At 40.5% G+C, this 26,811-nt stretch overlaps 1 protein-coding gene across 4 annotated transcripts in view; it reads right to left on the reverse strand.

The window, feature by feature from the left end:
• Positions 1-26,811, reverse strand: part of csde1 (cold shock domain containing E1, RNA-binding) — an 88,933-nt gene that overhangs the window by 24,700 nt on the left and 37,422 nt on the right. The window contains exons 3-10 of one of the 4 annotated variants that reach the window (XM_061985648.2): positions 17,095-17,259; positions 15,261-15,456; positions 15,018-15,184; positions 7,951-8,037; positions 6,821-6,918; positions 6,665-6,746; positions 2,422-2,550; positions 2,234-2,359 (exon numbers count right to left, since the gene is read on the reverse strand). In XM_061985648.2, the coding sequence (XP_061841632.2) occupies positions 2,234-2,359; positions 2,422-2,550; positions 6,665-6,746; positions 6,821-6,918; positions 7,951-8,037; positions 15,018-15,184; positions 15,261-15,456; positions 17,095-17,238 (1,029 nt within the window). In that variant the 5' untranslated portion in view covers positions 17,239-17,259. Of the gene's footprint in view, positions 1-2,233; positions 2,360-2,421; positions 2,551-6,664; positions 6,747-6,820; positions 6,919-7,950; positions 8,038-15,017; positions 15,185-15,260; positions 15,457-17,094; positions 17,260-24,098; positions 24,370-26,811 lie in introns of those variants that run through there. The other 3 variants (XM_061985649.2, XM_061985647.2, XM_061985650.2) reach the window with 3 other exon arrangements.

A 26,811-nucleotide genomic window follows, 5' to 3' on the forward strand; every position in this document is an offset into this window, starting at 1 on the left:
GGACAGATCCAAAGTTGATCTAGAGATTTAAGCAGTGAAAGTGATATGTATTGATATTTTAACACTTATCATTGGCAGCCTTTAGATCCCCGAAACCTTTAATCGAAGTGACTTGTTAAGACTGTCCTGGTGTACAAAACAATACATCAAAAACAATATTGTTATGAATTATTTACCTATTTTTGGTAGGTCTGGGCCGATACATTTTGCTCGACGATATCATGACCTACAAATGATTGCCCGTAAACGTTATTTTGAGACCAAATTAACCACTGGTGAAATGATAATACATATTAATATTGCAAGTACAGTGCATCCGAAAAGTATTCACAGCACTTCACTTTTTTTCAGTTTATTATGTTGCAGTCCAATACCCCCATGTTACACACAATACCCCATAATGATAATGTGAAAATGTTTTTTAAAATATTTTTTGTAAATTTATTAAAAATAAAAAACTACATGTACATAAGTATTCACAGCATTTGCGCAATATTACAGCCTCAAGTATTTTTTTAATACAATGCCACAAGCTTATCATTGGACAGTTTCACCCATTCCTCTTTGCAGCACCTCTCATACTCCATCAGGTTGGGTGGGAAGTGTTGGTTTTCATCCAGGATGTCTCTGTACATTGCTGCATTCATCTTTCCCTCCATCCTGACTAGTCTCCCAGTTCCTGCCGCTGAAAAACACCCCCACATCATGATGCTGCCACCACCATGCTTCACTGTAGGGATAGTATTGGCCTGGTGTTAAGCGGTGCCTGGTTTCCTCCAAACATTCACGCCAAAGACTTCAATCTTTGTCTCATCAGACCAGAGAATTAAGTTTCTTATGGTCGGAGTCTTTCAGGTGCATTTTGGCAAACTTTTGACTAAGAAATGGCTTCCGTCTGGCCACTATACCATACAGCCCTGATTGGTGAATTGTCCTTCTGGAAGGTTCTCCTCTCTCCACAGAGGAATGATAAAGCTCTGACAGAGTGACCATGGTCTTGGTCACCTCCCTGGCTAGACTAAGATGAATGCAGCAATGTACAGAGACATCCTGGATGAAAACTTTCCCATCCAACCTGATGGGAGTTTGAGAGGTGCTGCAAAGAGGAATGAAAGAAAGTGCCCAAAGATAGGTTTGCCAAGCTTGTGGCATCGTATTCAAAAAGACTTGAGGCTGTAATTGTTGCCAAAGGTGCATCAACTATGAAATGCGCAAACGCTCTGATTACTTATGCACTTGTGATTTTCTCTTAGTTTTTTATGTTCTATAAATTTGCATAATTAAAATAAAACATTTTCACATTGCGCCTGGGAACGCCTTGAGGGTGGTTTGGACTTCTCCGCTTAGGCTGCTGCTCCCGCGACCCTACCTCAAATAGGCAGAAGACGGGGTATTGTGTGTAAAAAACTAATGTACGGTATTCCATTTTGGAATAGGGCTGTAACTAACAAAATGATGAAAAAGTGAAGCGCTGTGAATACTTTTCGGATGCATAATATACCCTTGTAAATGCAATAAATACTTGTATTTCTCATACATATTAACATTTAAACACTTAAATACCAAGTTAAACAAAACAAACAAAATATAATCTCAGCAAAATTTTGCAGGCAATAAAATCACAACCAAAAGCAATAAAATCGGTCAATAAATAATATGGCTATTTAGAGATATTTTGACCAAACTTATCATGGTTACCATTTTTATTGTGATATTGTTGAATGTGCTCGAAAAGTACTTAGACACACACTAAAATATTTTAACCAAGTTGTATTTTTTTTTAATAACTAAAATATACACACACATTATATTTTCTTGGAAAAGGAAAAAAAATATATTGTTCCGGCTTCAAGATAATTTGTATTTGTGTGTCTAAATATGTTTATGTTCTTTCATTTCAATTTGAAAACGTTTTAGAATGTTTTTTTTAATAAATGCAAATTCGGGTGATCAGTTTGTTTCACTTCCCGTTTTTGTGACATCACACAAATTCACTTCCTGTTAAAGGGGATTCTGTCAGTTTCAACTTGCCACTGACCACTTTGTGCAAAAACAGCCTTTACGTTTAATGTGAATACCGTATCTTAGTTGTCTGGACAGTAATGCCTTTATAGAAGTTTAGAATGGGGAATGAGTTTTTTTCTCAATGGGGAAAGACGCTAATGAAACCTATCTAAATGTTTCAGTGTACCGTCCTCGGTGGAAACATTTTGAACCTCTGGACTCAACTTGCCTGGTTTTTGGTGGGGACCTTGGGGATGACCTTGACGACGGTGCCTTCAAACTGCTCGATGCTAATATCCTCAAAGATGACGGTTCCTTGGGGGAGCAGTCTCACTTCTGTCGCCACCTCTTTGCCCTGCAATCACCAACAAAGATACATGGGTCACCACAAGCGAGTGAAGAAGTAAGGATACCTACGTTTCGATCTCTGATGGTGAACTCCACGTCATCTCCCGCCTGCAGGGCCTCCAGATCGCCCTTAAACTCGCTGTAGTGAAAAAAGATCTCCTTCACCACATCAGCCCTCTCAATGAATCCAAAAGCCTCCTAAAAAAAGAATGGTTCAAGTTGACATGACACTCAAAATTCTATTAGCAGGGTTGAACTTTTATCTATTATGTAAATGTTGGATTTTGTTAAAAGATTGGAAGAGTAATACATGCCCTTTCGATCCTCGAATGAAATAATATTTTATCATCTCCCTCATTGGCTTTGAGATTTGACATCATAGAGGAAACGCCACCTTCCTCATGGACATGACACCACCTCTGACTCGCCACTGGCTCCATAATACGCTACTTCTTTCCTACGCTTACAAAACGGTGCGGATAATTGATGGATTTTTCATCGCTGACGGCCATTAAGAAAATCCATCCATCCATCCATCCATCCATTTTCTACCGCTTATTCCCTTTGGGGTCGCTGGAGCCTATTTGTGCTATGGCGCCATCTTTTGGACGAGTTTGCTCACTGCAGAGTGAATGCCTACAAGTGTTTCCTGCTGTTTAAAGCTTTGAAACGGAAGTGCCGTTCTTCATTCCTCACTCCAAGCACCGTTTGTAAGTTTTACAATATAACTACAACAATTCTTACTTACTAAAGCGTCCCATATATGATGTCTGTAGAGTGTTTTCATGCACATTTATACGTGCTATTGTAATGTAATAAAGCTGGCGTGTTTACGAATGTCTCTATAGTATTAACTTACAATGGCATTCTTTTTGTATTGTTTCAGTTCATATATTCCTCAGTAAATTCACCAAAAGGTCACCGTGGAGTTATTGAGTCTGTTTAGCATTTCCATTTCATAGCAAATAACACTTTAAATCACTTCCTGTCCTCAATTTGTACACAATTTACTCCATAAATAACACAATTCTAAAAAAAAATATATAAAGTAGGTTATACTTCACATAGTGAGATTAATAGGATTATCTCATTTTCAATAAATTCAAAATGGTTACCGTATTTTTTGGATTATAAATCAGTTTTTTTCACGACAAAAATACTCCGGAGCGACTTATGTGTGAAATTATTAACACATTACCGTAAAATATCAAATAATATATATCTCATTCGCGTAAGAGACGAGGCAAATGTCCGCAATCTTCACACACGTTAGCAATCGTCAAACACGTCAACCAATAAGAATTCGGCGGGGGCGGGTGATGGCAGAAGTGCATTGTGCGTCATGGCAGAAGTGCATTGTGGGTCATGGAATGCTAACTGCTGCTACATCCGTAGCTATTAAAATTAATTATTTCAACATTGGCGGTAACCTCTAAAAACTGAAAAGGGCTGAACTAAAATGGCACCGAAAAGGAAATCATATACTGCAGATTACAAGCCGGACGTAGTGAAATATGAGGCAGAAAACGGCGATCGAGCAGCAGAAAGAAAGGAAACGGCGCATACCAGAGGCGACACTGAGGAAGAAGATTTCATCGGATTCAGCGATCGGGAGTGACAGATTGTTTGTTAAACGTATAGCATGTTCTATATGTTATAGTTATTTGAATGACTCTTACCATGATGTGTTGCGTTAACATACCAGGCACGTTCTCAGTTGGTTATTTATGCCTCATATAACGTACACTTATTCAGCCTGTTGTTCACTATTCTTTATTTATTTTAAATTGCCTTTCAAATGTCTATTCTTGGTGTTGGATTTTATCAAATCAAATTTCCCCAAAAATGCGACTTATACTCCAGTGCGATGTATATATATGTTTTTTTCCTTGTGCATTTTCGGCCGGTGCGACATATACTCCGGAGCGACTTATAGTCCGAAAAATACAGTACTATGAATCTTCTTTGTAAATTTTTAAACACTTAAGTTTGAACATTTTCTTAAACTGGATCATCATATTAGTACATTGACGTCTATGCTAAATATCTTAAATGTTGTACGTGCATACAATTGTTTTAAATATTTTTAAAGGTTTAATTTCTCTTTAAATTAGAAGAATTGTTGTGCATTTTTGGGTAAAAGGATGTAGTTTGCATGAGGGTGTTTCATCTACCGTATTTTCCGCACTATAAGGCGCACCTAAAAACCACAATTTTTCTCAAAAGCTGACAGTGCGCCTTATAACCCGGTGCGCTTTATTACGATTCATTTTCATAAAGTTTCGATCTCGCAACTTCGGTAAACAGCCGCCATCTTTTTTCCCGGTAGAACAGGAAGCGCTTCTTCTTCTACGCAAGCAACCGCCAAGGAAAGCACCCGCCCCCATAGAACAGGAAGCGCTTCTTCTTCTACCCGCCCCCGGAAGAAGAAGAAAAAACGCGCGGATATCACCGTACGTTTCATTTCCTGTTTACATCTGTAAAGACCACAAAATGGCTCCTACAAAGCGACAAGGATCCGGTTCATAAAAAGACGCAATCTCTCCATCCGCACACGGATTACTACCGTATTTCACAGCAACTGATATTCCTGTGAACCGCACTGTGGAACGGGAGCACGTACGGTGAATATTCGCACCACAGGGAATGAGAAGTCATCCTTCACTGTGGTTCTAGCTTGCCATGCTAACTTCCACCCATGGTGATATTCAAAAGGAAGACCTTGCCAAAAGAGACCTTTCCAGCCGGCGTCATCATAAAAGCTAACTCGAAGGGATGGCTGGATGAAGAAAAGATGAGCGAGTGGTTAAGGGAAGTTTACGCGAAGAGGCCGGGTGGCTTTTTTCACACAGCTCCGAAGGCGAACACACCTTCACTAAGACGGGCAGACAGCGCCGGACGACATACGCCAACATTTGCCAGTGGATCGTAAATGCCTGGGCAGATATTTCGGTCACAACTGTGGTCCGAGCTTTCCGGAAGGCAGGATTCACAGAACTGCTGCACAACAACAGCGACACTGAATCCGATGACTTCGACGAGACGGAGCCGGCCATTTTTGGATCCCACGCTTGCGCAACTTTTCAATTCGGACACCGAAGACGAAGAATTCGAAGGATTTACGAATGAAGAATAACTTCAGAAGGTGAGCGCTATGTTTATTTTGTGTGTTGTGACATTAACGTTCGAGCAACATTATGTTGCTTTTGCTCTACACCATTTTGAATTTTACTATGTTTGTGATTGCACATTTGCGTACATTTTGGGACAGAGTTGTTAGAACGCTGGCTTTCAATATATTATTAAAGTTTGACTGAACTATCTGACTGTTTTTTTGACATTTACTTTAGCGCAGCGTTTTTTTGACATTCACTTTAGCGCAGCGTAGGCGCGGCTTATAGTCCGGGGCGGCTTATTGGTGGACAAAATTATGAAATATGTAATTCATAGAAGGTGCGGCTAATAATCCGGTGCGCCTTATAGTGCGGAAAATACGGTATACATGGTGCAGTCGTAGGTGCGCTATATCTATAATTTATTGCTCATTTTTTTTCTTGTGTTTTACCTTTGTAGCTATATGAAGAAATGGCACCACTGAAGGGGCAGCTGGTTGCACCATTTCTGCGCTCCTTTAATGTTTTTCATATCCTTTGTGTTTTTTAATGTTTCCACCTTATTTTGTGTGGACTTTTTGTATCTGAACTGCAACCATGTAATTTTCCCCATTGCAGTATAAAGAAAGTCTATCCTATCCAATCCTAAAGGCTCCAATATCGGTATTGTATAGGAAGTAAAAGTTTTATCGGGACACCCTGATTTTAAACCAACACTTTAAATTCACTATCAATTCACTATTGTGGGACCTCTGAGACATCTAAAATTGTTGAAAATATTGCAGTATGGCACTTAAAGGGGTCATATTATGATTTCTTTCTACAATTAAGACTTCCTTGTGATCAACACAACATGTAAAGGTGGTCAAAATGTTGCATAGAATGTTTCACAGACCGTCTTCAAGCCGCTTTATTGACCGTCTCTTTTTGTGGGCGTGCCTCCACTTCGACAGAGTCTACTCCCCGTCATCCATGTTGTAGTTTTTAAGCGCTTCCAAATGGAGTCTACTGACAAGGTATGAGTTCGAACTGCCAGTATACGCTACTTCAGTCTTTCTTAGCCATTGTTTCTCAGCTGTGGTCCGTATGGGCCGCAGCAGTACTCAATTGTAATACACATTTTTCCACCACTAGTGGCAGTAATGACAATCCCAAACAAACAGAAGAAGTCTGGAGCTTAAGTTATCGGTGAGCCTTACCTTGGTCGCGCACACCACACCCTGGCACCTCATTTGCTTTTTGGTCACCAGTTGTATGTTGCGAGCACTGACCGCACCAGTGCTGGGGAAAACAGGAGGGGTGTGAACAGGTCTTGTTGGACCAGTGGGAACAAGGCCAGGAGAGGGAGTACTCACTGCTTGTTGGTCTCCATATAAAAGACCACTTTGTCACCTGTGTCCAGGTGGATGTTGCCCTCCACGTCGTCTGCAGTGTAGGTCAGGTAGAACACTTCCTATGGAAAACACGCTAATGTCAAGCTTTAAGTTGCAATCAGGTTAGCTTAGGGCGGGGGTCGGCAACCTGCGGCTCTTTAGCGCCGCCCTGGTGGCTCCCTGGAGCTTTTTCAAAAATGTATGAAAATAAAAAAAGACGGGGGAAATATATTTTTTATTTCAATATGGTTTCTGTAGGAGGACAAACATGACACAAATATGTTTGTCTTTATGCTTTACTGATGACAATATTGGGCGAGCGCCGTATTGTCCTACTAATTTGAACGGTCATTGAACTCACCGTAGTTGTGTGGATTGTGACTCAACAGTTTGTTTACATGTACAACTTTCTCCCACGCTGCCACAGAAAGACGTGTTTTTTTTGTCACTCCTTTGTCTCATTTTGTCCACCAAACGTTTTATGCTGTGTGTGAATGCACAAAGGTGAGCTTTGTTAATGTTTCTGACTTGTGTGGAGTGCTAATCAGGCATATTAGGTCAGTGAATGACTGCAAGCTAATCGATGCCAACATGCCATTTAAGCTAACTGTGTGTAAATATTCATATTGCATCATTATGCCTCATTCATAGGTATATTTGGGCTAATTTAATTTCCTTTACTTATTTAATGGATATTTGCATGTCTCATCTGTATGTAATATTGGCTGCATTTCTGATACTTGTTTGTGTGCCATGTTGTTCCAGACCACAGCAAACGTTACCCAGCTTGCCAAATATTGTAATAAATCCATTAGAAGATGTTTCTTTTAACATCTATACCTTTGGCCATTCTAAGACAGTCATTTCCAGGAGTTAACTCACCCTCTGAGAAGGTTTACTAATGTTTTTCAATGTTGTAAAAATGTGTAAAATAAAATATTAAAATTTAACATTTCTGTCTGCCTGCTACACACAGCCATGTTGATAGTATAATCTAAACGCCTTTATAAGACTTATATAAGGCTCCACATGGATTTTTGGTCCAATATGGCTCTTTCAACATTTTGGCTTGCCGACGCCTGCCTTAGCAAGACACTTTTCTACCAACTTACCCCATTCCTTTCGTAGCAAACACTTCCAGAGGGCACCTGGCCGGGTGCAGCCTTCCCATCCAAATTACCAGGAATTGATGCAACAACCTGCAGAAAATGAGACGCGAGTTAACAAACAGCTCAGCCCACTTAATGTCATGTACAAACAATTAACAAAAAGGCATTTTAATCCACAGTAAAAAGCACAAAACATTAAGGGCCTGATCTACTAAAGGTTCACTTGATTATTAAACTGCTGCGGTGCAGATCATGTCTCTTAAATGAGTAAAATAGCTGATGCAATCCATTCAGCGTGTTCACCTTCACGTATTTTGCAAAGTATTGGCAATATTTTCATGTCAATGTGAACCGTGCAAGTCTGAATTTTTCAAAATCCGACCCAGGCCTCTTTTGTACGTGGAAAGAACCTGTATGTGTATGCGATGCGACTGCAGTGTAAGCACTCCGGTTGCGTTCATCCCACTGGTAAGTCATAAAAGGCAAAAAGAGTCATAATTGTTCGACAAAATAGACTGCAGAAATAGTTGACAAATGAGCAGAAAACAGGCGAAAATAATGTTTTTGTCGAACCACTTCTGTCTCTGACTGCTCACTCACACGCTCTGTGGAGCAGGTGGGCCAAAATATTCGCCCTCTTCTTAATCTTCTACCCACAATAATTCCTGACTTCGATTGCACAAAATCCTTGAAACTGCCTCGAATGCGCCGGCACAGAGACCGACTAGCATTGGAGCCATGTTGGCTTTTCGTAAACACTGCAGCACATGCGATATCATGTTCAAATGAGACATTTCTTTTGTAATGTCAACACAGCCTTAGATTCATGTTACAATCAAAATAAACTCGAGCGGTATAAACACTTTTTAGGGCTCAACAAAAAGACCGTAAAATATCAAAATGCCCCCCAAACACCACAGGTTGGATAGAGTATGATGTCATGTAGGGTAGGGCTGGACAATTAATACAATTTTAATTCCGATTAAGGCGTCTCACGATTATGAAAATACAATAGAAAAAAACGTTTAATGGGCCATGCAACGTTCATGCAAATTCCGCAGCATGTGACGTTGAAACGGATGATGAGCGAATAAGAGGACATCTACAAGAAGTTTTGGATGTCACCATGGTTGCTACTGTTTATTTGACACAGCATTAGTATGCCTAATCAATCACTACACTTAACAAAAAAGTAAGGCATGATTTCCGTGTTAACGTAACCGCAGATGGAGTCACAGAATAAAACGGAATCCGATGTTAACCGCAGAATATCAATTGACATAAATGTGAGTGAAATGTTGTCATTGAGAGGAGAAGGAACATTTGTTTAGCGCTCATTCATCCCTGACACACAACTGTCCTGTCCTGAACTAAACAATATTGAGGCGGTCACTTGAAACAGTGTCTAAACTAGGAAGCTAAAGCTAGCAAGAACAATCCATCTCATCTGGAGTGTTGTTGTGAACGACATCACGGATGTAACATCAATGTACAAACAATCATACCCTCACAACACATCTCATCTGTTGTGTTGTTGTGAATGACATCATGGATGTAACATCAATGTACAAACAATCATACACACAACAAATCTCATCTCATCTGGTGTGTTGTGATTGACATTATGGATGTAACATCAATGTACAAACAATACACACAACCACAACACATCCCACTGCTGTGTTGTGAACGACATCATGGATGTTACAGCAATGTACAAACAATAATACACGCACACACACTACACATCTTATTTGTTAAATTGTTGTGAACGACATCATGGATGTAACATCAATGTACATACAATCATACACACACAACACATCTCATCTGTTATGTTGTTGTGAACGACATCATCCATGTAACATCAATGTACAAACAATCCATACACCCACAACACATCTGCTGTGTTGTGAACGACATCATGGATGTAACACCAATGTATAAACAATCATACACACACAGCACACCTCATCTGTTGTGTTGTTGTGAACGACATCATCCACGTAACATCAATGTACAAACAATCATACACCCACAACACATCTTATCTGTTGTGAACATCATCATCCATGTAACATCAATGTACAAACAATCATAAACACACATCACATCTGCTGTGTTGTTGTGAACGACATCATGGATGTAACATCAATGTACAAACAATCATACACACACAACACATCTCATCTGTTGTGTTGTTGTGGACATCATGAATGTAACATCAATGTACAAACAATCATACACACACAACACATCCTATCTCCAAGATGGCGCCCCCCGTGGCTGACGTCTTTGCGTCATCCTCCCGACAACATTTACGTTTTTTATTTATTATAGTACTAATTTGCATCCTAAATGCAAATTTTTTGCACGCAACCGTGAGATATAACAGAGACGCACTTCTGGACATCGGAAAAGCTCACCAAGAGCTCACTTATAGTCTGACGGACTTCAACTTTCTTCTACGACGAGAGCCAGCTACCCACAGTAACACCACAACAACAAGGCGGCGGGGCAAGAAAGCGGGGCTACATGCTAGGCTAAAGGCTAGAGCTACACGACCACCACTACCTAGCCTGCTCAGTGTTTATACTGTCTGTTTACATCCCGCCACAGGCGGATTCCACAACAGCTCTAAAGCTGCTGCATGACGTCATCAGTAAACAAGAGACCGCACACCCCGATGCTGCGTTCACGGTAGCTGGGGATTTTAACCACCGCAACCTAAAGAGCGTCCTCCCGAAATACCATCAATATGTGAACTTTCCTACGAGGGAAAAAACATTCTGGACCAAGTATATTGCAACGTGAAGGGAGCCTACAAGGCTGTACCCAGATCACACTTTGGACTATCTGATCACATCTCAGCTTTTCTTTATCCAGCGTACAGACAGCGCCTCAAGCAAGCCCCCCCAGTGAGAAAAACTGTTAAAGTGTGGAATGAAGACACTTAACTAGTGCTTCAGGACTGCTTTGGGAGTACATACTGGGACATGTTCAAAACTGCTGCTCAGAGGGATGGCGGTACTGTGGACATAGAGGAATATGCTTCCAGTGTAACTGGCTACATCAGCACATGTGTGGAAAACATTGTTCCCACAAAACAATACAAGATATACCCAAACCAAAAACCCTGGATTAACTGTGATGTTCGGGCCAAGCTACATGCCCGCTCCACTGCATTTGTCTCAGGCAACGCTGAGGACTACAAGAAGGCCAGATATGACCTGCGTAAATCCGTCAGCGAGGCCAAGGGACAATACAGACAAAAGCTGGAGGGATTCTACTCCACCACAGATTCCCGGCACATGTGGCAAGGCCTGCAACACATCACAGACTACAAGCAGGGGAGTCACAAACAGCCAACGCTCACTGCCAGATGTGCTGAATGAGTTCTACGCCCGCTACGAGGTCCTCAACACCAACCAACAGAGAGGGGTTCTGACCACGGAGCGCACGCAGGACCCACCACACAGCAGAGGTACGTACAGTTCTGAGGAGAACAAACCCTCAGGCCCTCAGGGTATGTTCATCAGAGCCGGCTGACGTACTTGCTGACATATACAACTTGTCACTAGCACAAGCTGTTGTGCCCACCTGCTTCAAGACCACCACCATCGTGCCCCTGCCAACAAAAAACACTGTGAGCTGTCTGAATGACTATCATCCTGTTGCACTCACCCCAATAGTGATGAAGTGCTTCGAGAGGATAGTCATGTCACACATCAAAAAGACCATCCCAGACACACTGGACCCTCTACAGTTTGCCTACCGGCAGAACCGGTCCACTGAGGATGCAGTCAACACCGTCATCTACACCACCCTCACCCACTTAGAGGGCAAGGACACCTATGCCAGGCTATTATTCATTGACTACAGCTCTGCTTTTAACACAGTCATCCCACAAAAACTCACTGCTAAACTCCTCACTGTTGGTCTGACACCAACTCTCTGTGACTGGATCCTGAACTTTCTCACAAACCGGCCCCAGTAAGTCAGAATCGGCAACCAGACATCAGGCACAAAAGGTTCTAAGCACAGGGACCTCCAAGGCTGCGTGCTGAGCCCCCTATTGTACACCCTTTTCACACACGACTGTGTGGCCTCCCAGAACAACACCAGTATCATCAAGTTTGCAGATGATACTACGGTCGTCGGACTGATCACCGGGGGAGCTGAGGCAACATACAGAAGGGAGGTAGCGGAACTGGTGGCCTGGTGTCAGGATAATAATCTCTCCTTGAACACAGACAAGACCAAGGAGATGATTATTGACCCACGGAGAAGGAGTACACACTACACACCTCTGTACATAGGAGGGACAAATTGGACAGGGTGAAAACCTTTAAATTCCTCGGGACCCACATCAGCGAGGACCTCACCTGGGATCACAACACCCAACAAACAAAGAAAGCCCAGCAGCTGCTGTACTTCCTAAGAAGGCTGAGAAAATTTGGCATGCCACCCAAAATTTTCAGCAACTTCTATAGAAGTACGGTTGAGAGTGTCCTTACCAGCTCAATCACGATCTGGTATGGAAACTGCACTGCTAAGGACAGGAAGGCACTCCAGCGAGTGATTAAAACTGCTCAGTATATATCAGGAGCAGCCTTCCCCTCACTACAGGACATGTACTCTACCAGGGCCACCAGGAGAGCACACAACATCATAAAGGACAGTACACACCCCCAGCACAGTCTCTTCAGCCTCCTACCATCAGGCAGACGATACAAGAGCCTGAAATCCAGGACTACGAGACTGACAAACAGTTTCTACCCACAGGCCATTAGGCTTGTGAATGCTAACTTGTGAATGCTAGCTACCGCCCCCCCCCCACCCCCCCCCCCCCCCCCGTTTTACTTTTATCTTTTTGAACAAAAGACAGCTACCATGACCACCCCCGAACTGTGAACCATCACTGTAGACACTTTTCACTTTTGATCACTAAAGACACTAACTGCTGCTGTGACCAAATGTCACCTCCATATTTATACTGTTGACTGTCAATCAGAATGTGCAATAATGTTATGTTACTTACTGTGCCTTGTATATACATTTTTGTTTTTATTTTTATTTTAGCTAAGTACCGTGTGACTTGTTGAAGGGTGGACTAGCAAAGTAAGATTTTCATTGTACGGCAAACTGTCTAACTGTGCATATGACAATAAACAATCTTGAATCTGTTGTGAACGGCATCATCCATGTAACATCAATGTACAATCATACACACTCAACACATCACATTTGCTGTGTTGTTGTGAACGACATCATGAATGTAACATCAAAGTACAAACAATCATACACACACACAACACATCTCGTCTGCTTGTTGTTGTGAACGACATCATCCCAGAACATCAATGTACAATCAATTATACACACACAGCACATCTTAACTGTTGTGTTGTTGTGAACGACATCATGGAAGTAACATCAATGTACAAACAATCATACACACAACACATCTCGTCTGCTTGTGTTGTCGTGAACGACATCATGGATGTAACATCAATGTACAAACAATCATACAGACAACACATCTCATCTGTTGTGTTGTTGTGAATGACATCATGGATGTAACATCAATGTACAATCAATCATACAGACAACACATCTCATCTGTTGTGTTGTTGTGAATGACATCATGGATGTAACATCAATGTACAAACAATCATACACACACAACACATCTCATCTGTTGTGTTGTGAACGACATCATCCATGTAACATCAAAACACAAACGGTAGTCGCTACTTGAGAGGCTCTCTATTTTTTTACAGCTGCAAGAGTTGCGTCTTTACTCGTCACGCTGAGAACAACAGCACAGAACACTTCTTCCTTTCACAATAATAGCGCTGTGCGCCACATTCGGCCTGACTGCGCTAACTAAATGAAGCTTTTTAAATAAGTACCTGACACAAGCATAATATACTTGAAACACTTATAGATACATTTAAACAATTATGTTTTGACCTAATACCGATTAAGGCGTCTCACGATTTAAGTTAAACATTTTACTATTTTTAATTTTACACATTAACCACACACTCTATGGTGATAAAATAAGTGTAAAAGGTTAAAAAACAAACAATTAAAATGAAAAAACATAATTTTGTATTTTTTTATATTGCTATTTTTATTTCAATTTATTGTTATTGCTATTTTTTTTACTTTGTTGGTAATATATAGCCAGGTTTTTTGAAACTATATTTAAAGTTGAGTTTTTGTAGTACAAAAAATACTCTTTTTCAAATTAGCGAATAATAATGAATTAATTAGTAATTAATCAGGATTACAGTAATTAATCAGGATTACAGTATCAATCAAAATAATCGGGATTATTACTTTTGCCGTAATCGTTTAGCCCTAATGGAGGGGCAGTAATTGGCCAAGTAATGGGAGAGGTTTGGGGGGATTTTGCCATAGTTTTGAACTAGTTATAAAAACCACGTTAATTACATGTTAATAACATAAAAAGTTAAATTAAAACAATTTATGTTACATTTTTCAGCACAAACAAATGGGACAGGTTTGGGCGGATTTTGCCATAGTTTTGAACTACTTATGAATAATAGCACGTTGCTTACATGTTAACATAAAATGTTAAATTAAAACATAAAATGTTATTAAAAAATGAAACGAAAAGGACAGGTTTGGGCACTAACACATTTGCATGTTAAAAGCAAAGCGTTAATAAATTAAAAACTATAATAGTCAGACCAAAAACTTGCACAGCACAAACGATTGGGACTGGTTGGGGGAAGTTGTGATTAAGTGGGGGAGGAACTGGTTATGAAGATTGAAATGTTAACTGTAACACTTCAATAAAATAGCAGCACAAAGGAGTGTGACAAGGTATGGTAGATCACACACCCACTAATAGTAGATCAGGCCCCAAGGGGTGCAACTACTGAACACCAGGGAGATACATGGCTGTTGACTATCTCACAATGTGCCAAACAGTGCTTGAAAAAGACAAAGGGAAGGTCTGGCACCATACCTTTGCACAACCTGCAAATGAAACAAGCCTTATGCACGTCAAGTAGTATAAAACGGTGTTCCTTAACTGGATGAATATAACCATGCAGCACAGTAAAGGGATAGGCGTGCAGGTCTGGCCCCACCTGGCCTGAAATGCGCTCCTCTGGCAGCACCTCTGGCTTAATTCTAAGCAGCTTGACTGCTATGGGCTTGCCAGTGCGCCTGTCAGAGGACACCTCAAACTCAACATCATCTGCAGGGAAAAGCAGAGACACATGTCAAGAGCAGGCAGAAAAGAGGACTTTCTCGGCGGGGGGTGGCTTCCTCGCCTCCGATTTTGAGGTCCTGCATGTTGCTGTACTGCGAGCAGTGGAAGAAAAGGCGGGCCTGGCGCTCGGAGCACTGGATGAAACCGTAGGAGGTCAGGAGCTTCTCGATCACGCCAGTCTCTCTAATGCCGGGCCCCGAGCCGTTGGCATAGGCGCTGTGCCCGTTGTTGTGGAGCATGCCCGGGTCAAAACTCATCTGGGGAAGGGGACAGGAGAGGGAGTCACAATGGTGCAACGTCCCATTTAAACCAGGGGTGGGGAACCTCGGACCAACTCTAAAATGTTTGCTATGAACTTAAGGAAAGTTTTAAAAAAAAATGACATTACAGCGTTGTTCATCACGGTTTAACACTCAATATGTGGGCTGAGCAGAGTTTGTTTGTATTGGTCAAATGATGTGTCATTAAATCTGAGGTCAGGGGCTGTCCAAAGTGCGGCCACAGCTAATTTTTCAACAGCATTCTAAAAATACTACAAAAAATCTAAATAAAATAAGAGGAAACGTGAAATGTGAGAAAAAGTTGACTATTGACACAAAGTTGCCATGCCGTTTTTTTTCTTGAAATGTTTCTTTAATTCAATGAGTGTTGTTTTGAATTATTGACCTATTCAAGGCTCCAATGACTTTACATCAAATATTACACTTTGAAATATTTACGGGGAAAATGTTACTTATTTTGTGTTTGCAATATTAATGAACATTTTTTAAAACAACAAACTTTAAACTTATAATCGAACAAGTTGCTCTCGAGATTTAAGTGTTGAAAGTTAAAATAAAAATATATTGCACTTTGGAATATTTTTGGGTAAAATATTGCATGTTTTGAGTTTGTGCCATAAAAACAGTTTGCTTTGACAATTAGGGCATAAAACATGAAAAAAATGAATTAAAAAAAATATCCCCGGGACCAAAGTTGAGGGGAGCCATAAAAGTAAAACAAATGTATATTATTGGATTGGTTTTGAAAAATCATCATTATCAATTTTTTTTTTCATTGGTATTTGTATTGCTCCATTTGTAGTGCATTAATGTTCATTGTCATTTTTGTGTTATTAATATATACTTCACTTATTGCTTCTTTGCTGTCACTTTTACTATCATATTTGTACATATCATATTTACTGATTATGTTGTCTCTCTGTCTTCTTTCTATTCCTCCTTGCTGCAGTCCGTCTGCGCCATACATTGAATAAATCCTTCTAATAAAGTCAGATACAAATAAGGCAACAATAAGTATCTTTGTAGAGTAAATGTGTACAGCAGATATAGATCATCCACATCAACAATATGATTTGCCTGAGTGGCTGGACAGGACAAAAAAAAGTATTGGTTTTGAATATGAAAAATATCTAAATGTGTGCTTTGATTTTTCAGTTTGGACACCCCTGCACTAAATGGAGCCCACATGAGTGCCACTGGACCACAGTTAAGGACTGTAATAAAAGGTTCACCACCCCTGACTTAAAACTATGAATCCTTTGAAAAAAAACACACAAAGACAACATTTATAACGACATGCAGCATTCTAGAATCTTCTGAGGGCCGCCTGGTTGCTAAGTGAATTCCAGGACAATTCAAAGCATACTGAAAGGTGAAAATGTGTCGCAATATGGTTTAATTAAGTGGCATGCAGTAAAAACTGTTACCGTTCAAAGCCAACTTGTGAGTACATGCAAGTCTACACATCCCTCGACCTCAATCTACATGTTCAAGTAGAAAGCACAAGAAAGACACACCCTGGTTACAAACACCACACAGAGTTAAGAGAAGTCACATGACCAATCAGGGGTTATACTGTATCATATCAGTAAGGACACTGCCATGCCCTCTTACTGATCTCTGGTACAAAGGAGTCCGCTTGTGTTTTTTACTTCCTGGCTGGGGGCGGCAAGAGACCGAGGAGGAGCGGGGGATAGACACAGGAGCGCTGGAGGTCGACGGGCGAGGTTCGGAGGAGCCTCGTTCCATGTTTGACATTGTGGACCGGCGTTGGCTATGCTGTTGGAGAGGAGCATGTGGCAGTTGAAAGCAACTGGCCGCACATGTTAGGAGGCTGTGACGTCCGAGCTTCACCAGATATCGTAATGACACGTAAGGCGATGCAAGGCCAGGCAGCTAAAAACAACCTTACGTCACATGCAGCAAGTGACTCTTGCACACAAAGAAACATATCAGCACATCAGGACTTTGACCTTCTGGTGCCAGAGTGACCGCCACCGGCTAAAGCCCAGCATCATCGGCCAATAGCAACTTGTGCAGCCAATACTCGCTTTTAAAAGTCCTTATCTTTACACAAAGTGCGCTTTTAAGTGAACAAAAGGGGACCTACACCTTCTTTTTTTTGGGGGGGGGGGGAATTTTGCCCATCATCAACTATCCTTATGTAAAAGGCAAGCGATTTTGATGCATTCTAAGTGGTAACATGGTAACATAAGGCTCACAATGCACATAAAACACTATTCCGCTCATAAATGTACAGGGCAATTCAAAAATAATAGGCCAAAATCATCACATTTATTTAGTTGTAAATAATAGACTGAATCATTTGATACAGGCGTTATCCAAGTTTTATTGTGTGACAATTTCACCCTTATGTAATACTTTCGGCCCCGTTCAATTGTAGAAAGACCACCTTTTTATCTACCCTCAAAATGGCGAATATTGGGGCACGTTTGGGAGGAATTCTCATATGGTCTTGTGCTGCCGGTGGTGGCCATATTGAGCACTTGTAAAGCATGAAACATATGTTCAAGCTAGGTTTTCTTTTGGTTTTCATTTTTCAAAGAGTGATAATTTTGGCGTATTCTTTTTTAATCATCCTGTGTACTCCATTTACATCCCGTGAGCTGAAATTTAACGGTATTATTATAAGCGCTAATGCAGACAAACTATTTTAAACTAGCTTATGCTGCTGTATTGACATATTGAGCTGCTGCATTGTCTCCAAGTTGGTGAAAGTTAATTGTAGATGATACATCCTGCCTCTTACCCTGGATACTAGAAGGTTGTCAAAGGACATAAACCCAGAAGTTGGTCAACTTTAACATCCAACTTAAGACACCGAGATGGCAAGAAAGACACGAAAAAAAGCTAGTTTTGAGCATTGGTGAGGATTATGATGAATTGTTCATGTAAAGGCAAGATATAAACATCCCATCAGTCTTTATCTCGGTGAGAGCAGAAATTGTACAGTAAGTGGTTAATCATGTTGATAGTTTGTATGTATTGTTTTGTCTGCATCGGTTTAGCATACAGCTTCTAAAACTCAGTGGTCTAGTGGTTAGAGTGTCCGCCCTGAGATCGGTAGGTTGTGAGTTCAAACCCCGGCTAAGTCATACCAAAGACTATAAAAATGGGACCTATTACCTCCCTGCTTGACACTCAGCATCAAGGGTTGGAATTGGGGGTTAAATCACCAAAAATGATTCCCGGGCACAGCACCGCTGCTGCCCACTGCTCCCCTCACCTCCCAGGGGGTGATCAAGGGGATGGGTCAAATGCAGAGGACAAATTTCACCACACCTAGTGTGTGTGTGACAATCATTGGTACTTTAACTTTAAACGTACGAACCGCAGCCCGCAAGATGAGTTTGCCAAGTATAAAAATGAGCTGCAATTTTTGAATGAAATAAACCTCTGTCCACTGGATGTCGCAATAGCAATTCAAGTGTAAACCACTTCACACATGACACTGTTTAAAGGTGACGTGTCAGCTCTGGATTGCCTGCCGCTACTCCAATCAGCTGGCAGCAGATGGCGGCAGACTGATGCAGTAGTGACGCACAATACCTTCTTTGATTGTAAATTATCCACTCAATGGATAAAATAATGAAACGGTAAGACACAAAAACTTAAGTCAACATAGGGCTGGGTGATATATCGAATATACTCGATACATTGTCTCATATTTGTCTCTGTGCGATATAGAAAATGACTATATCATTATATTCGAGTATACGTTCTCACGCAGTTGCTTTTAGCTGCGGGCATTAAACTACAGGCTCTTCTCACTTTCTTGTCTGTCCTTCGCACAGACGTAAAACAAGCGCACCTTCTTACATACGTCACATACTGTCACGTGTGCAACGTCATACCCTCGCCGAGCAGAGAGGCATGGGTAACGTAGGCTGTGATGCTAGCGTAGAGGTGCGAGTGGTAAAACGAGAGAGAGAGAAGGTGCGAATCTGGTAACAAATGAAGGAAAAATTAATTCCCAAGAAAAACAGCAGGGAGTCCATCGTCTGGCGGTGGTTTGGCTTCAAGAGCGAAGATGTCAAACTTACAACAGTAATATGTCAAGTATGTGTATGCGGCAAAAGCGTTGCTACAAAAAGTAGCATTACTGCTAATTTGTAGCATCATTTGAACAGTCACCCGCTAGAGAATGAAGAGTGCTTGAAACTCCGCACGTCAACATCTTCGGCCGGTGCCACAGCCACAAAATGCCCAAGCAACCATTTCCAGATCAACACCGTATGAAAAAAAATAGTCAACAGAAGGAGATAACGTCCGCAGTAACCTACCACATAGCGAAGGACACACACTATTTGATTTCCTATTATGCAGCTCATTTTTATTTGACAGTTTTTGAAATATTTTGTGTGACATCATGCACAAAAGTGCACTTTATTTGTTTTAAACTATTGCAGTGGCGTTCTGTACAAAAAGTGCACTTTAATTTAGTGTTGTTTTGATAAGTCATCTTAGTGATATCATGCACAAAAGTGTACTAATAGCTTATTTTAAAATGTCTCTGACAATCTTGCACTTTCTGTTTAGGAAATTACATGAATGTTTGTGCCACTGCTTAATAACTGTTTAATAAATACAGTTTTGGTAAATTTACTTAGTTGTGATTTCCCTCTCTGCATGAAAGTTTAAAATTAGCATATATTAATGCAGTATGAACTAGAATTTTTTAATTTAGACACATAGAATCATCATACTGAGGTGATTATATGCATCAAGTGTTAATTCAAGGCTAAGGCAAAATATCGAGATATATATCGTGTATCGTGACAAGGCCTAAAAATATTGAGATATTAATAAAAGGCCATATCGCCCAGCCCTAAGTCAACATGAATATTAACTTTGTAGTTAGAGATCTGTGCAGCGCTCGCAAATGGTTGACGGCGCGACGCACACCCTGAACTCCATTGTAAAGATGTATGTTTCTACTTTTGTTGTTCTATTTTATTTTATGCTTAGATCTACTATGTTCACATTGGTTAAGTTTGTAGTTATGTTACCTTTAATTCAGCTATTACGGTGTCATTTTGACAATTGTCTTGATTATAAGTGTAATATTTGAATGATGTTAAATTTATGTCTTGCAGCAGTTGCGAATGTCACCAATGCGCTGGTTTGCGGAAACACTTTAAGGAACTGACAACATGAGAATGCTAAACAGGAAGTGCTTAATGGACTTGTAAATACACTGTGGCAAAGTCAATGCTCATTGTGTTCTTCATGGCGTTTTTGAAACTGCACCAATTTTTCCCTCGGAATCTTGAACTAACTTCAAGTGTTTTGCCAAAAGGATCATTTGTAATGTGTATAATTTTAAAATGTGCTTGTTCTATTTTTGGCAAAAGTAAAACAATGAAAACAATCTGAAGTTGTCTTTATTTTTAAGTTATTATGCCATGATTTTACCAGTCCGGCCCACGTGGGAATAGATTTTCCTCCATGTGGCCCTGAGCTAAAAGGAGTTTGACATTCCTGTTGTAGATCAGGATAAAAAATACAAGGTTCTGGATCATAATTTGTCCCAAAGTAGTCTTTGTTGTCTCTCACAAAGTCTTTCATGACTAAAAGTATTTGTTACTGATAAGGGAAAAGTGTGTCTGTGAAATTAATACGCCGCTGTATGCTTAACATGAGTATATAAAACATTGATGAAGGTTTTCGGATGTTTTATAGAGTGCTTCATAGGCGCAAGAGAGAATCTCATTAGCGCCATTGTTAACTGACTTTGGCTAGGGTTTATTTACGAGTTAGAATGTCAACATATGTGTTTTTGTCTTATATAAGGATTGTGAATAATTGACAAAAAAAAAGTGCAGTTCCTTTGAGGGCCCATAGGATAACATTCATGCACTTGTAGGCCAACCGGGTCTGTCCCAGCATTAAGGAATACAGTTGATCCCCCGCCTAATCGCTCTGTCATTTGTTCCAACATATTCACAGACTTTTTTTCTCGGCTTTAAATAGTATTTCTGTTTTTATATAACTTTTGTAAACAGTTGTTTGATGGTGCTACTTGCAAGGGAAAACAAGATTGCTTCAGCTACAAATCCAGCAGAGGGCACCGTTCTTTGACAGCGTTGTGTTGGTGCAATACTCTGAACTCCATCCATCCATCCATTCTCTACCGCTTATTCCCTTCGGGGTCGCGGGGGGCGCTGGAGCCTATCTCAGCTACAATCGGGCGGAAGGCGGGGTACACCCTGGACAAGTCGCCACCTCATCGCAGGGCCAACACAGATAGACAGACAACATTCACACTCACATTCACACACTAGGGCCAATTTAGTGTTGCCAATCAACTTATCCCCAGGTGCATGTCTTTGGAAGTGGGAGGAAGCCGGAGTACCCGGAGGGAACCCACGCAATCACGGGGAGAACATCAAAAGTTGAAGCAATCTCTATAGAGGTTAATTTGTGTCTTCATGAATAATCATTTTTTTGGACACCGAATTTATGTACCTGAATGTTGTGAATTGATTATTATTTTATTTTATTTTTTTTACATCAAATTATGCTAAATTTCTTTAGATTAAAAAAATAATAATAATAATAATTTTGTTAAAATTGTGTTTTAAAATTCAATGCAAAAAAATTCAGTGTATAAAAATTCAAGGCAGAATTTTGCTTCAAAACTTAGCTCATTGACAGACAGGATCAATTGCTTCAGTCTAAATTTATCAGAAGTAAGTCTTGAAGCAATTAACATTTTTGCACTGAATTCTTTTACACACTGAATTTCAAAACTGTATTTTTAAACATCATTTGATGTATAAAAAATAAATGTAGATCGCAAAATTCAAATGCAAGAAATTCAGTGACCTAGGCTACTATGCTCACACTGCAGCGTAGGATGTCCAATTTTTGTCAAATCCGATCTTTTTAGCGGCTGTTCACATTACAAAATAAAGTATTTCTAATGTGAATGCAATCTGACCCGCATGCAGACATGACGTCGAGCACACTGCAGTGTTTACGCAAGTAAACATGGCTTCAACAGAGTCCGTCTCAGCACTGGTGCTTTTGTGGCAATTTCTAGGATTTTGTGCCATCAAAGTCAACATTTTCTGAACCAAATGATTTGAGTGTAGAAGATTAAGAAGGGAGAAGACAAATATTTTACGGAGACTGGAGCGTTGGAGCTTTCACGTGAGGCCCTAAAACATAATTATCAACTGTTTTCTGCTCATTTGTCAACTTTTCATTTTGGAACCGTCTATTTTGACACTTATGGCTTTCACATTGCGGACGCATCACATATATATATCCGTATTATTCCAACATACGGAAATAAAAAGAGGCTGTTCACACTGACATGAAAAAAACTGAATTCTTAATATTGATACAAGAGGTGGGAATCTTTAGGCACCTCACGACCCAAATACGATTACGATTAGTTTCAAAATCGATTATTGATGCATCTTTGATTTATGTATATTGGTGCATCTTTACATTTCTTTGCTTCGTTTATCACTTGCAGCATTCAAAAACAGTGCATTTGTCATAAGAAACAACTAAATTAATTCCCATTACATTTAATAAATGAACAGAAATGTGTGGAAAAACTGGAACATAAGTCGGATCTCTCGGTGAGGTGGCTCGCTGCAGTCAGCCAAATTTTAAAACTGTCTGCATTACTTTATTTACAATAAATACATAGATTGACATTTACGAATCGATTTCATAATCGTCCATGTCCGAATTGTGACGCATATAAATGTACTATTTCCCCCATGTCAAATTGATACTGTTATTCATTTTTGTTTGACTCTTTTGGATTTTTTGTGTCATGTTTGTGTGTCTTCTCAATTGATTGCTATTCTAAGTGTTGCTGGGCTGGGATTGGCTTGGAATTGGAGTTGTATTACGTATTATTATGTGTTAGTTTGTTGGACGGATTATATTATTTTAAAACATTTAAAAATCAGATACAGGTCGCATACAGGCAAAAAATTGGAATTGACCTGCAGTGTGAGCAAGCGTTCAAACTAAAGACACAAATTAATATCCCTTGACCCTTTGGTGACCTGCTCAAACCAGGGTTCTCCAGCAGGTAGCTCGTTAGCAGGTGTTTTTATGTTCATGTCCATTCCTCTTTGCCCCTTGGAATGTAACGCTCACAAATACGGGGGGATGAACTGTACACTTTTCACACAGGCACTGTGCCGCCTCCGCTACGGCTCTGATACTATTCTTCAACCCCTACGCGGAGTCACATATAATATGCTTCCACAAAAAAAAATCATCAACTTGTTTAGTCAGTAAAGGTCAAGTTGTGTCGTGCCCAGTGTTAAAACAACACTAACGATGCAGTGCATCTACATGATGAGTGATGGCTTATGGGTGGGGAATGGGGGTCCAAGAGCAGCCTCTTTCTGGTGGCCCTGTATTACAAGACTTGGGTCATTTTAGTTGCCCATGCAGCGCCCACATATCAAATTATCTGGCAGCTGGAGTTTTCCATGTATTGGCTTATCATCATTGGAACAACTGAGCAGAGGCTATTCTCTGGAGCCCAGAGGGTGTATGGAAGGCAAAGAGATGCAGGCTGATGGGCACTTAGATAGAGGAGGTGGGAAGGTAGAACTTACAGATCGGCCATACGGCGACAGGCTGAGTCCGACAGGGGAGCTGCTGCTCAGGTTAGCGCTAACAAACGCGGTGGGTGGCGACGCCGGCATGGTAAACTCAACAAAGCCTTTCCAGGGACTTCCCATGTTTTCCCATAAAGTCCAACCACACTGACTTTGATTAGTGCGTTTAAATTGCTCTTCTTGATTTTGGGATGTTTTTTTTGGCTTGACTGTTAATGGTTAGTGCTAATGCGACCACCCAATGACACACACCGCTACCGCTGGATGTCTGCAGGGATGGAGAGAGGAACAAACAAAATGGGTGAGGCAGACAGGTCAGCCGGCCGCAATTTCACAAAGAAAGAGGAGTGGGGGGCGTGGCCTCTTCTCTCCCAGACGGGGAAGTGCACAGAATGGAGACCAACTACTAATACCATGGATTGAAAATAACTTTTCTTTCCTGGGGAGTACACAAACAACAATGGCAGCTTTGGGGGAGACCCATGTGATTCAAGCGGCCATCCAGTTAAAAGTGTCTCTTTGTCAACAATGGACAATAAATGACTTCTGACAATGGAAGAGTAAAGACTGAACACGACCAAACTAATCATTTTCAAAGCAAAAATACCCCCACTCCCATTTCTAGTTAATACATGAAGCATCAGAAATGTTATCTGAATGCCGTGTACTAGCGACTCTACCTCACTCACTGTTACACCTCTCTTCTGGTAAATAAAGTAACTTGCAGAAGTCGTACACAGCTCACATTCCAGCAGAGCCTTTTTATTACACTTCATCTTGTCAAAGGACAATCCCAAAGAACAAGGATACTCCCATCAGGGTTTCTTGCTGCCGATTCCCATCTGTGTGTGAGATTGGCCGATATTTTTTACGTAATGTAATTTCCGGACAATAAAGCGCACCGGCATATAAGCCGCACCCACTAAATTTTAGGGGGGGAAATATGTATTCCATACATTAGCCACACCATAAGTCGCAGATATATACGCTGTAAAATGAGTTATTTACACAGAAATATTCTGTAAATGTTTATTTCCATACCTTAATCGTTTCCAGACGGTGTCTGTAACACGGCAGTAAAACGGCTGATCAAACAAAAAAGAAGTCATCGTCATGGACCCACTAGCTGCGGAAGCTAGCTCTCCAATCAGCTAAACAGAATAACTCCACGGTGATGTTTTGGGGGAATTTACAAAACAAAAAATACAGAAAGAATGCCATTGCAAATTAATAATACTAACACACATTTTTATTACTGCCACACCTTAAAAATAAGCTTTGTTGTTTTTTTTACTTGAAAACAAATTGAGGTAATATATTGTAGTCCCCATAAGAAAAGACAAAGTGAGACACTATTTGTAACTTATATTACCAATCTTATGATAAAAAACAGGCCGGCACAATTCCAACAGGTTTTACCTCCAATGCAAACACCTTAGTTTCGTGAGTCCGCGCTTCTCTGGACACACAACACTTCCTCATTCTCCGCCAATCACTTTTCAGGCACGGACGGTGTGTTTGCAAACATGGGAAAAACTGACATCAAATCCAAACCAACATAAAACATTAACATTAGCTGGTAGTTACAGTAGGAATGTATGTATATAGCCTATTATTTGTGCACTATTGACAAGTTATGTACCAAAAACTTGACCACGAAAAAAAATTGTTGATTACAGAAAACTGCACTACCAAAACCGGATGTGAACACAACGTATACCGTTGTCGGGAGTGTTGTCAGCGTGTCTGCGATGTGGACATGATTTTAATATATGCCACATATACCCGCAGACAGCCATCTACAAAATGTGCAAATATTAAGAGGACATCAGCCAGAGTGGATCAACATTGAAAGGCATTGATCGGCAATAACCAATCATGTACTTTTCTCCAGAAATCGATTTGATATGATCAATCGACACATTCCTAGTAAATATACTAGATCAACTTGAAAGTAGTCAGTGTACACCTTGAAAATAGCAGTGGATTTACAACTAGATATGAGTCAACACAGCTTTGATTGTCTAAAAGGCAAGTAACAAGTGAGTAGAAAGACAATCTAACACTGGGCGATACAACGATGCCAATATATACCGCAGTAAACACGTGAATCGATAAATAAAAAATGGATCCAATAAAATGTTCAATGTATTTTTTTTCCTTCGCCAGAGGAAAGCAGAAATTGCAAAGCAGGTTGGTTGCATGAACAAAGGCACTCTGTCTATGGTAACCCAAACAACTCAGGAAGTGACGACTCAACCGTGGGAGTGACAGGCTAACAGTAGGTGTGTGAATCTTTGGGCACTTAACGATGCCATTCGATTCCGATTCCTGGGGTGACAATTCAATTCAGAATAGTTTCCTTATTCAACAAGATTCTTGATTCAAACCGATTCTGGTAATGTATTATTTGGTATAATAAGTACAAGGAGACAGGTTAGAACAGCTCCTTCTGGTTGCATGGAGATGGCCTAAAAACCTTTTTAAAAACTGATTATCATAAAAAAATAATCGGAATTCGAAATTTAATCGATTTTTTGTGCATCCCTATGTATCAAGTTTGGTTGAGCCATGTTGTTGTCTGACAAACCTTTGCATGGACTGACAAGAGAAAGTCAAAATTAACAAATTGTGGATAAACCGGAAACGTCACTTTTTTGGATTGTGTCTTTTAAGCAAACCGTAGTCCGACCAATGTGGTCTGTCGTCC

This window comes from Nerophis lumbriciformis, linkage group LG23 (assembly GCF_033978685.3).
Source record: "Nerophis lumbriciformis linkage group LG23, RoL_Nlum_v2.1, whole genome shotgun sequence".
In the NCBI taxonomy this organism is placed as follows: Eukaryota; Metazoa; Chordata; class Actinopteri; order Syngnathiformes; family Syngnathidae; genus Nerophis; species Nerophis lumbriciformis.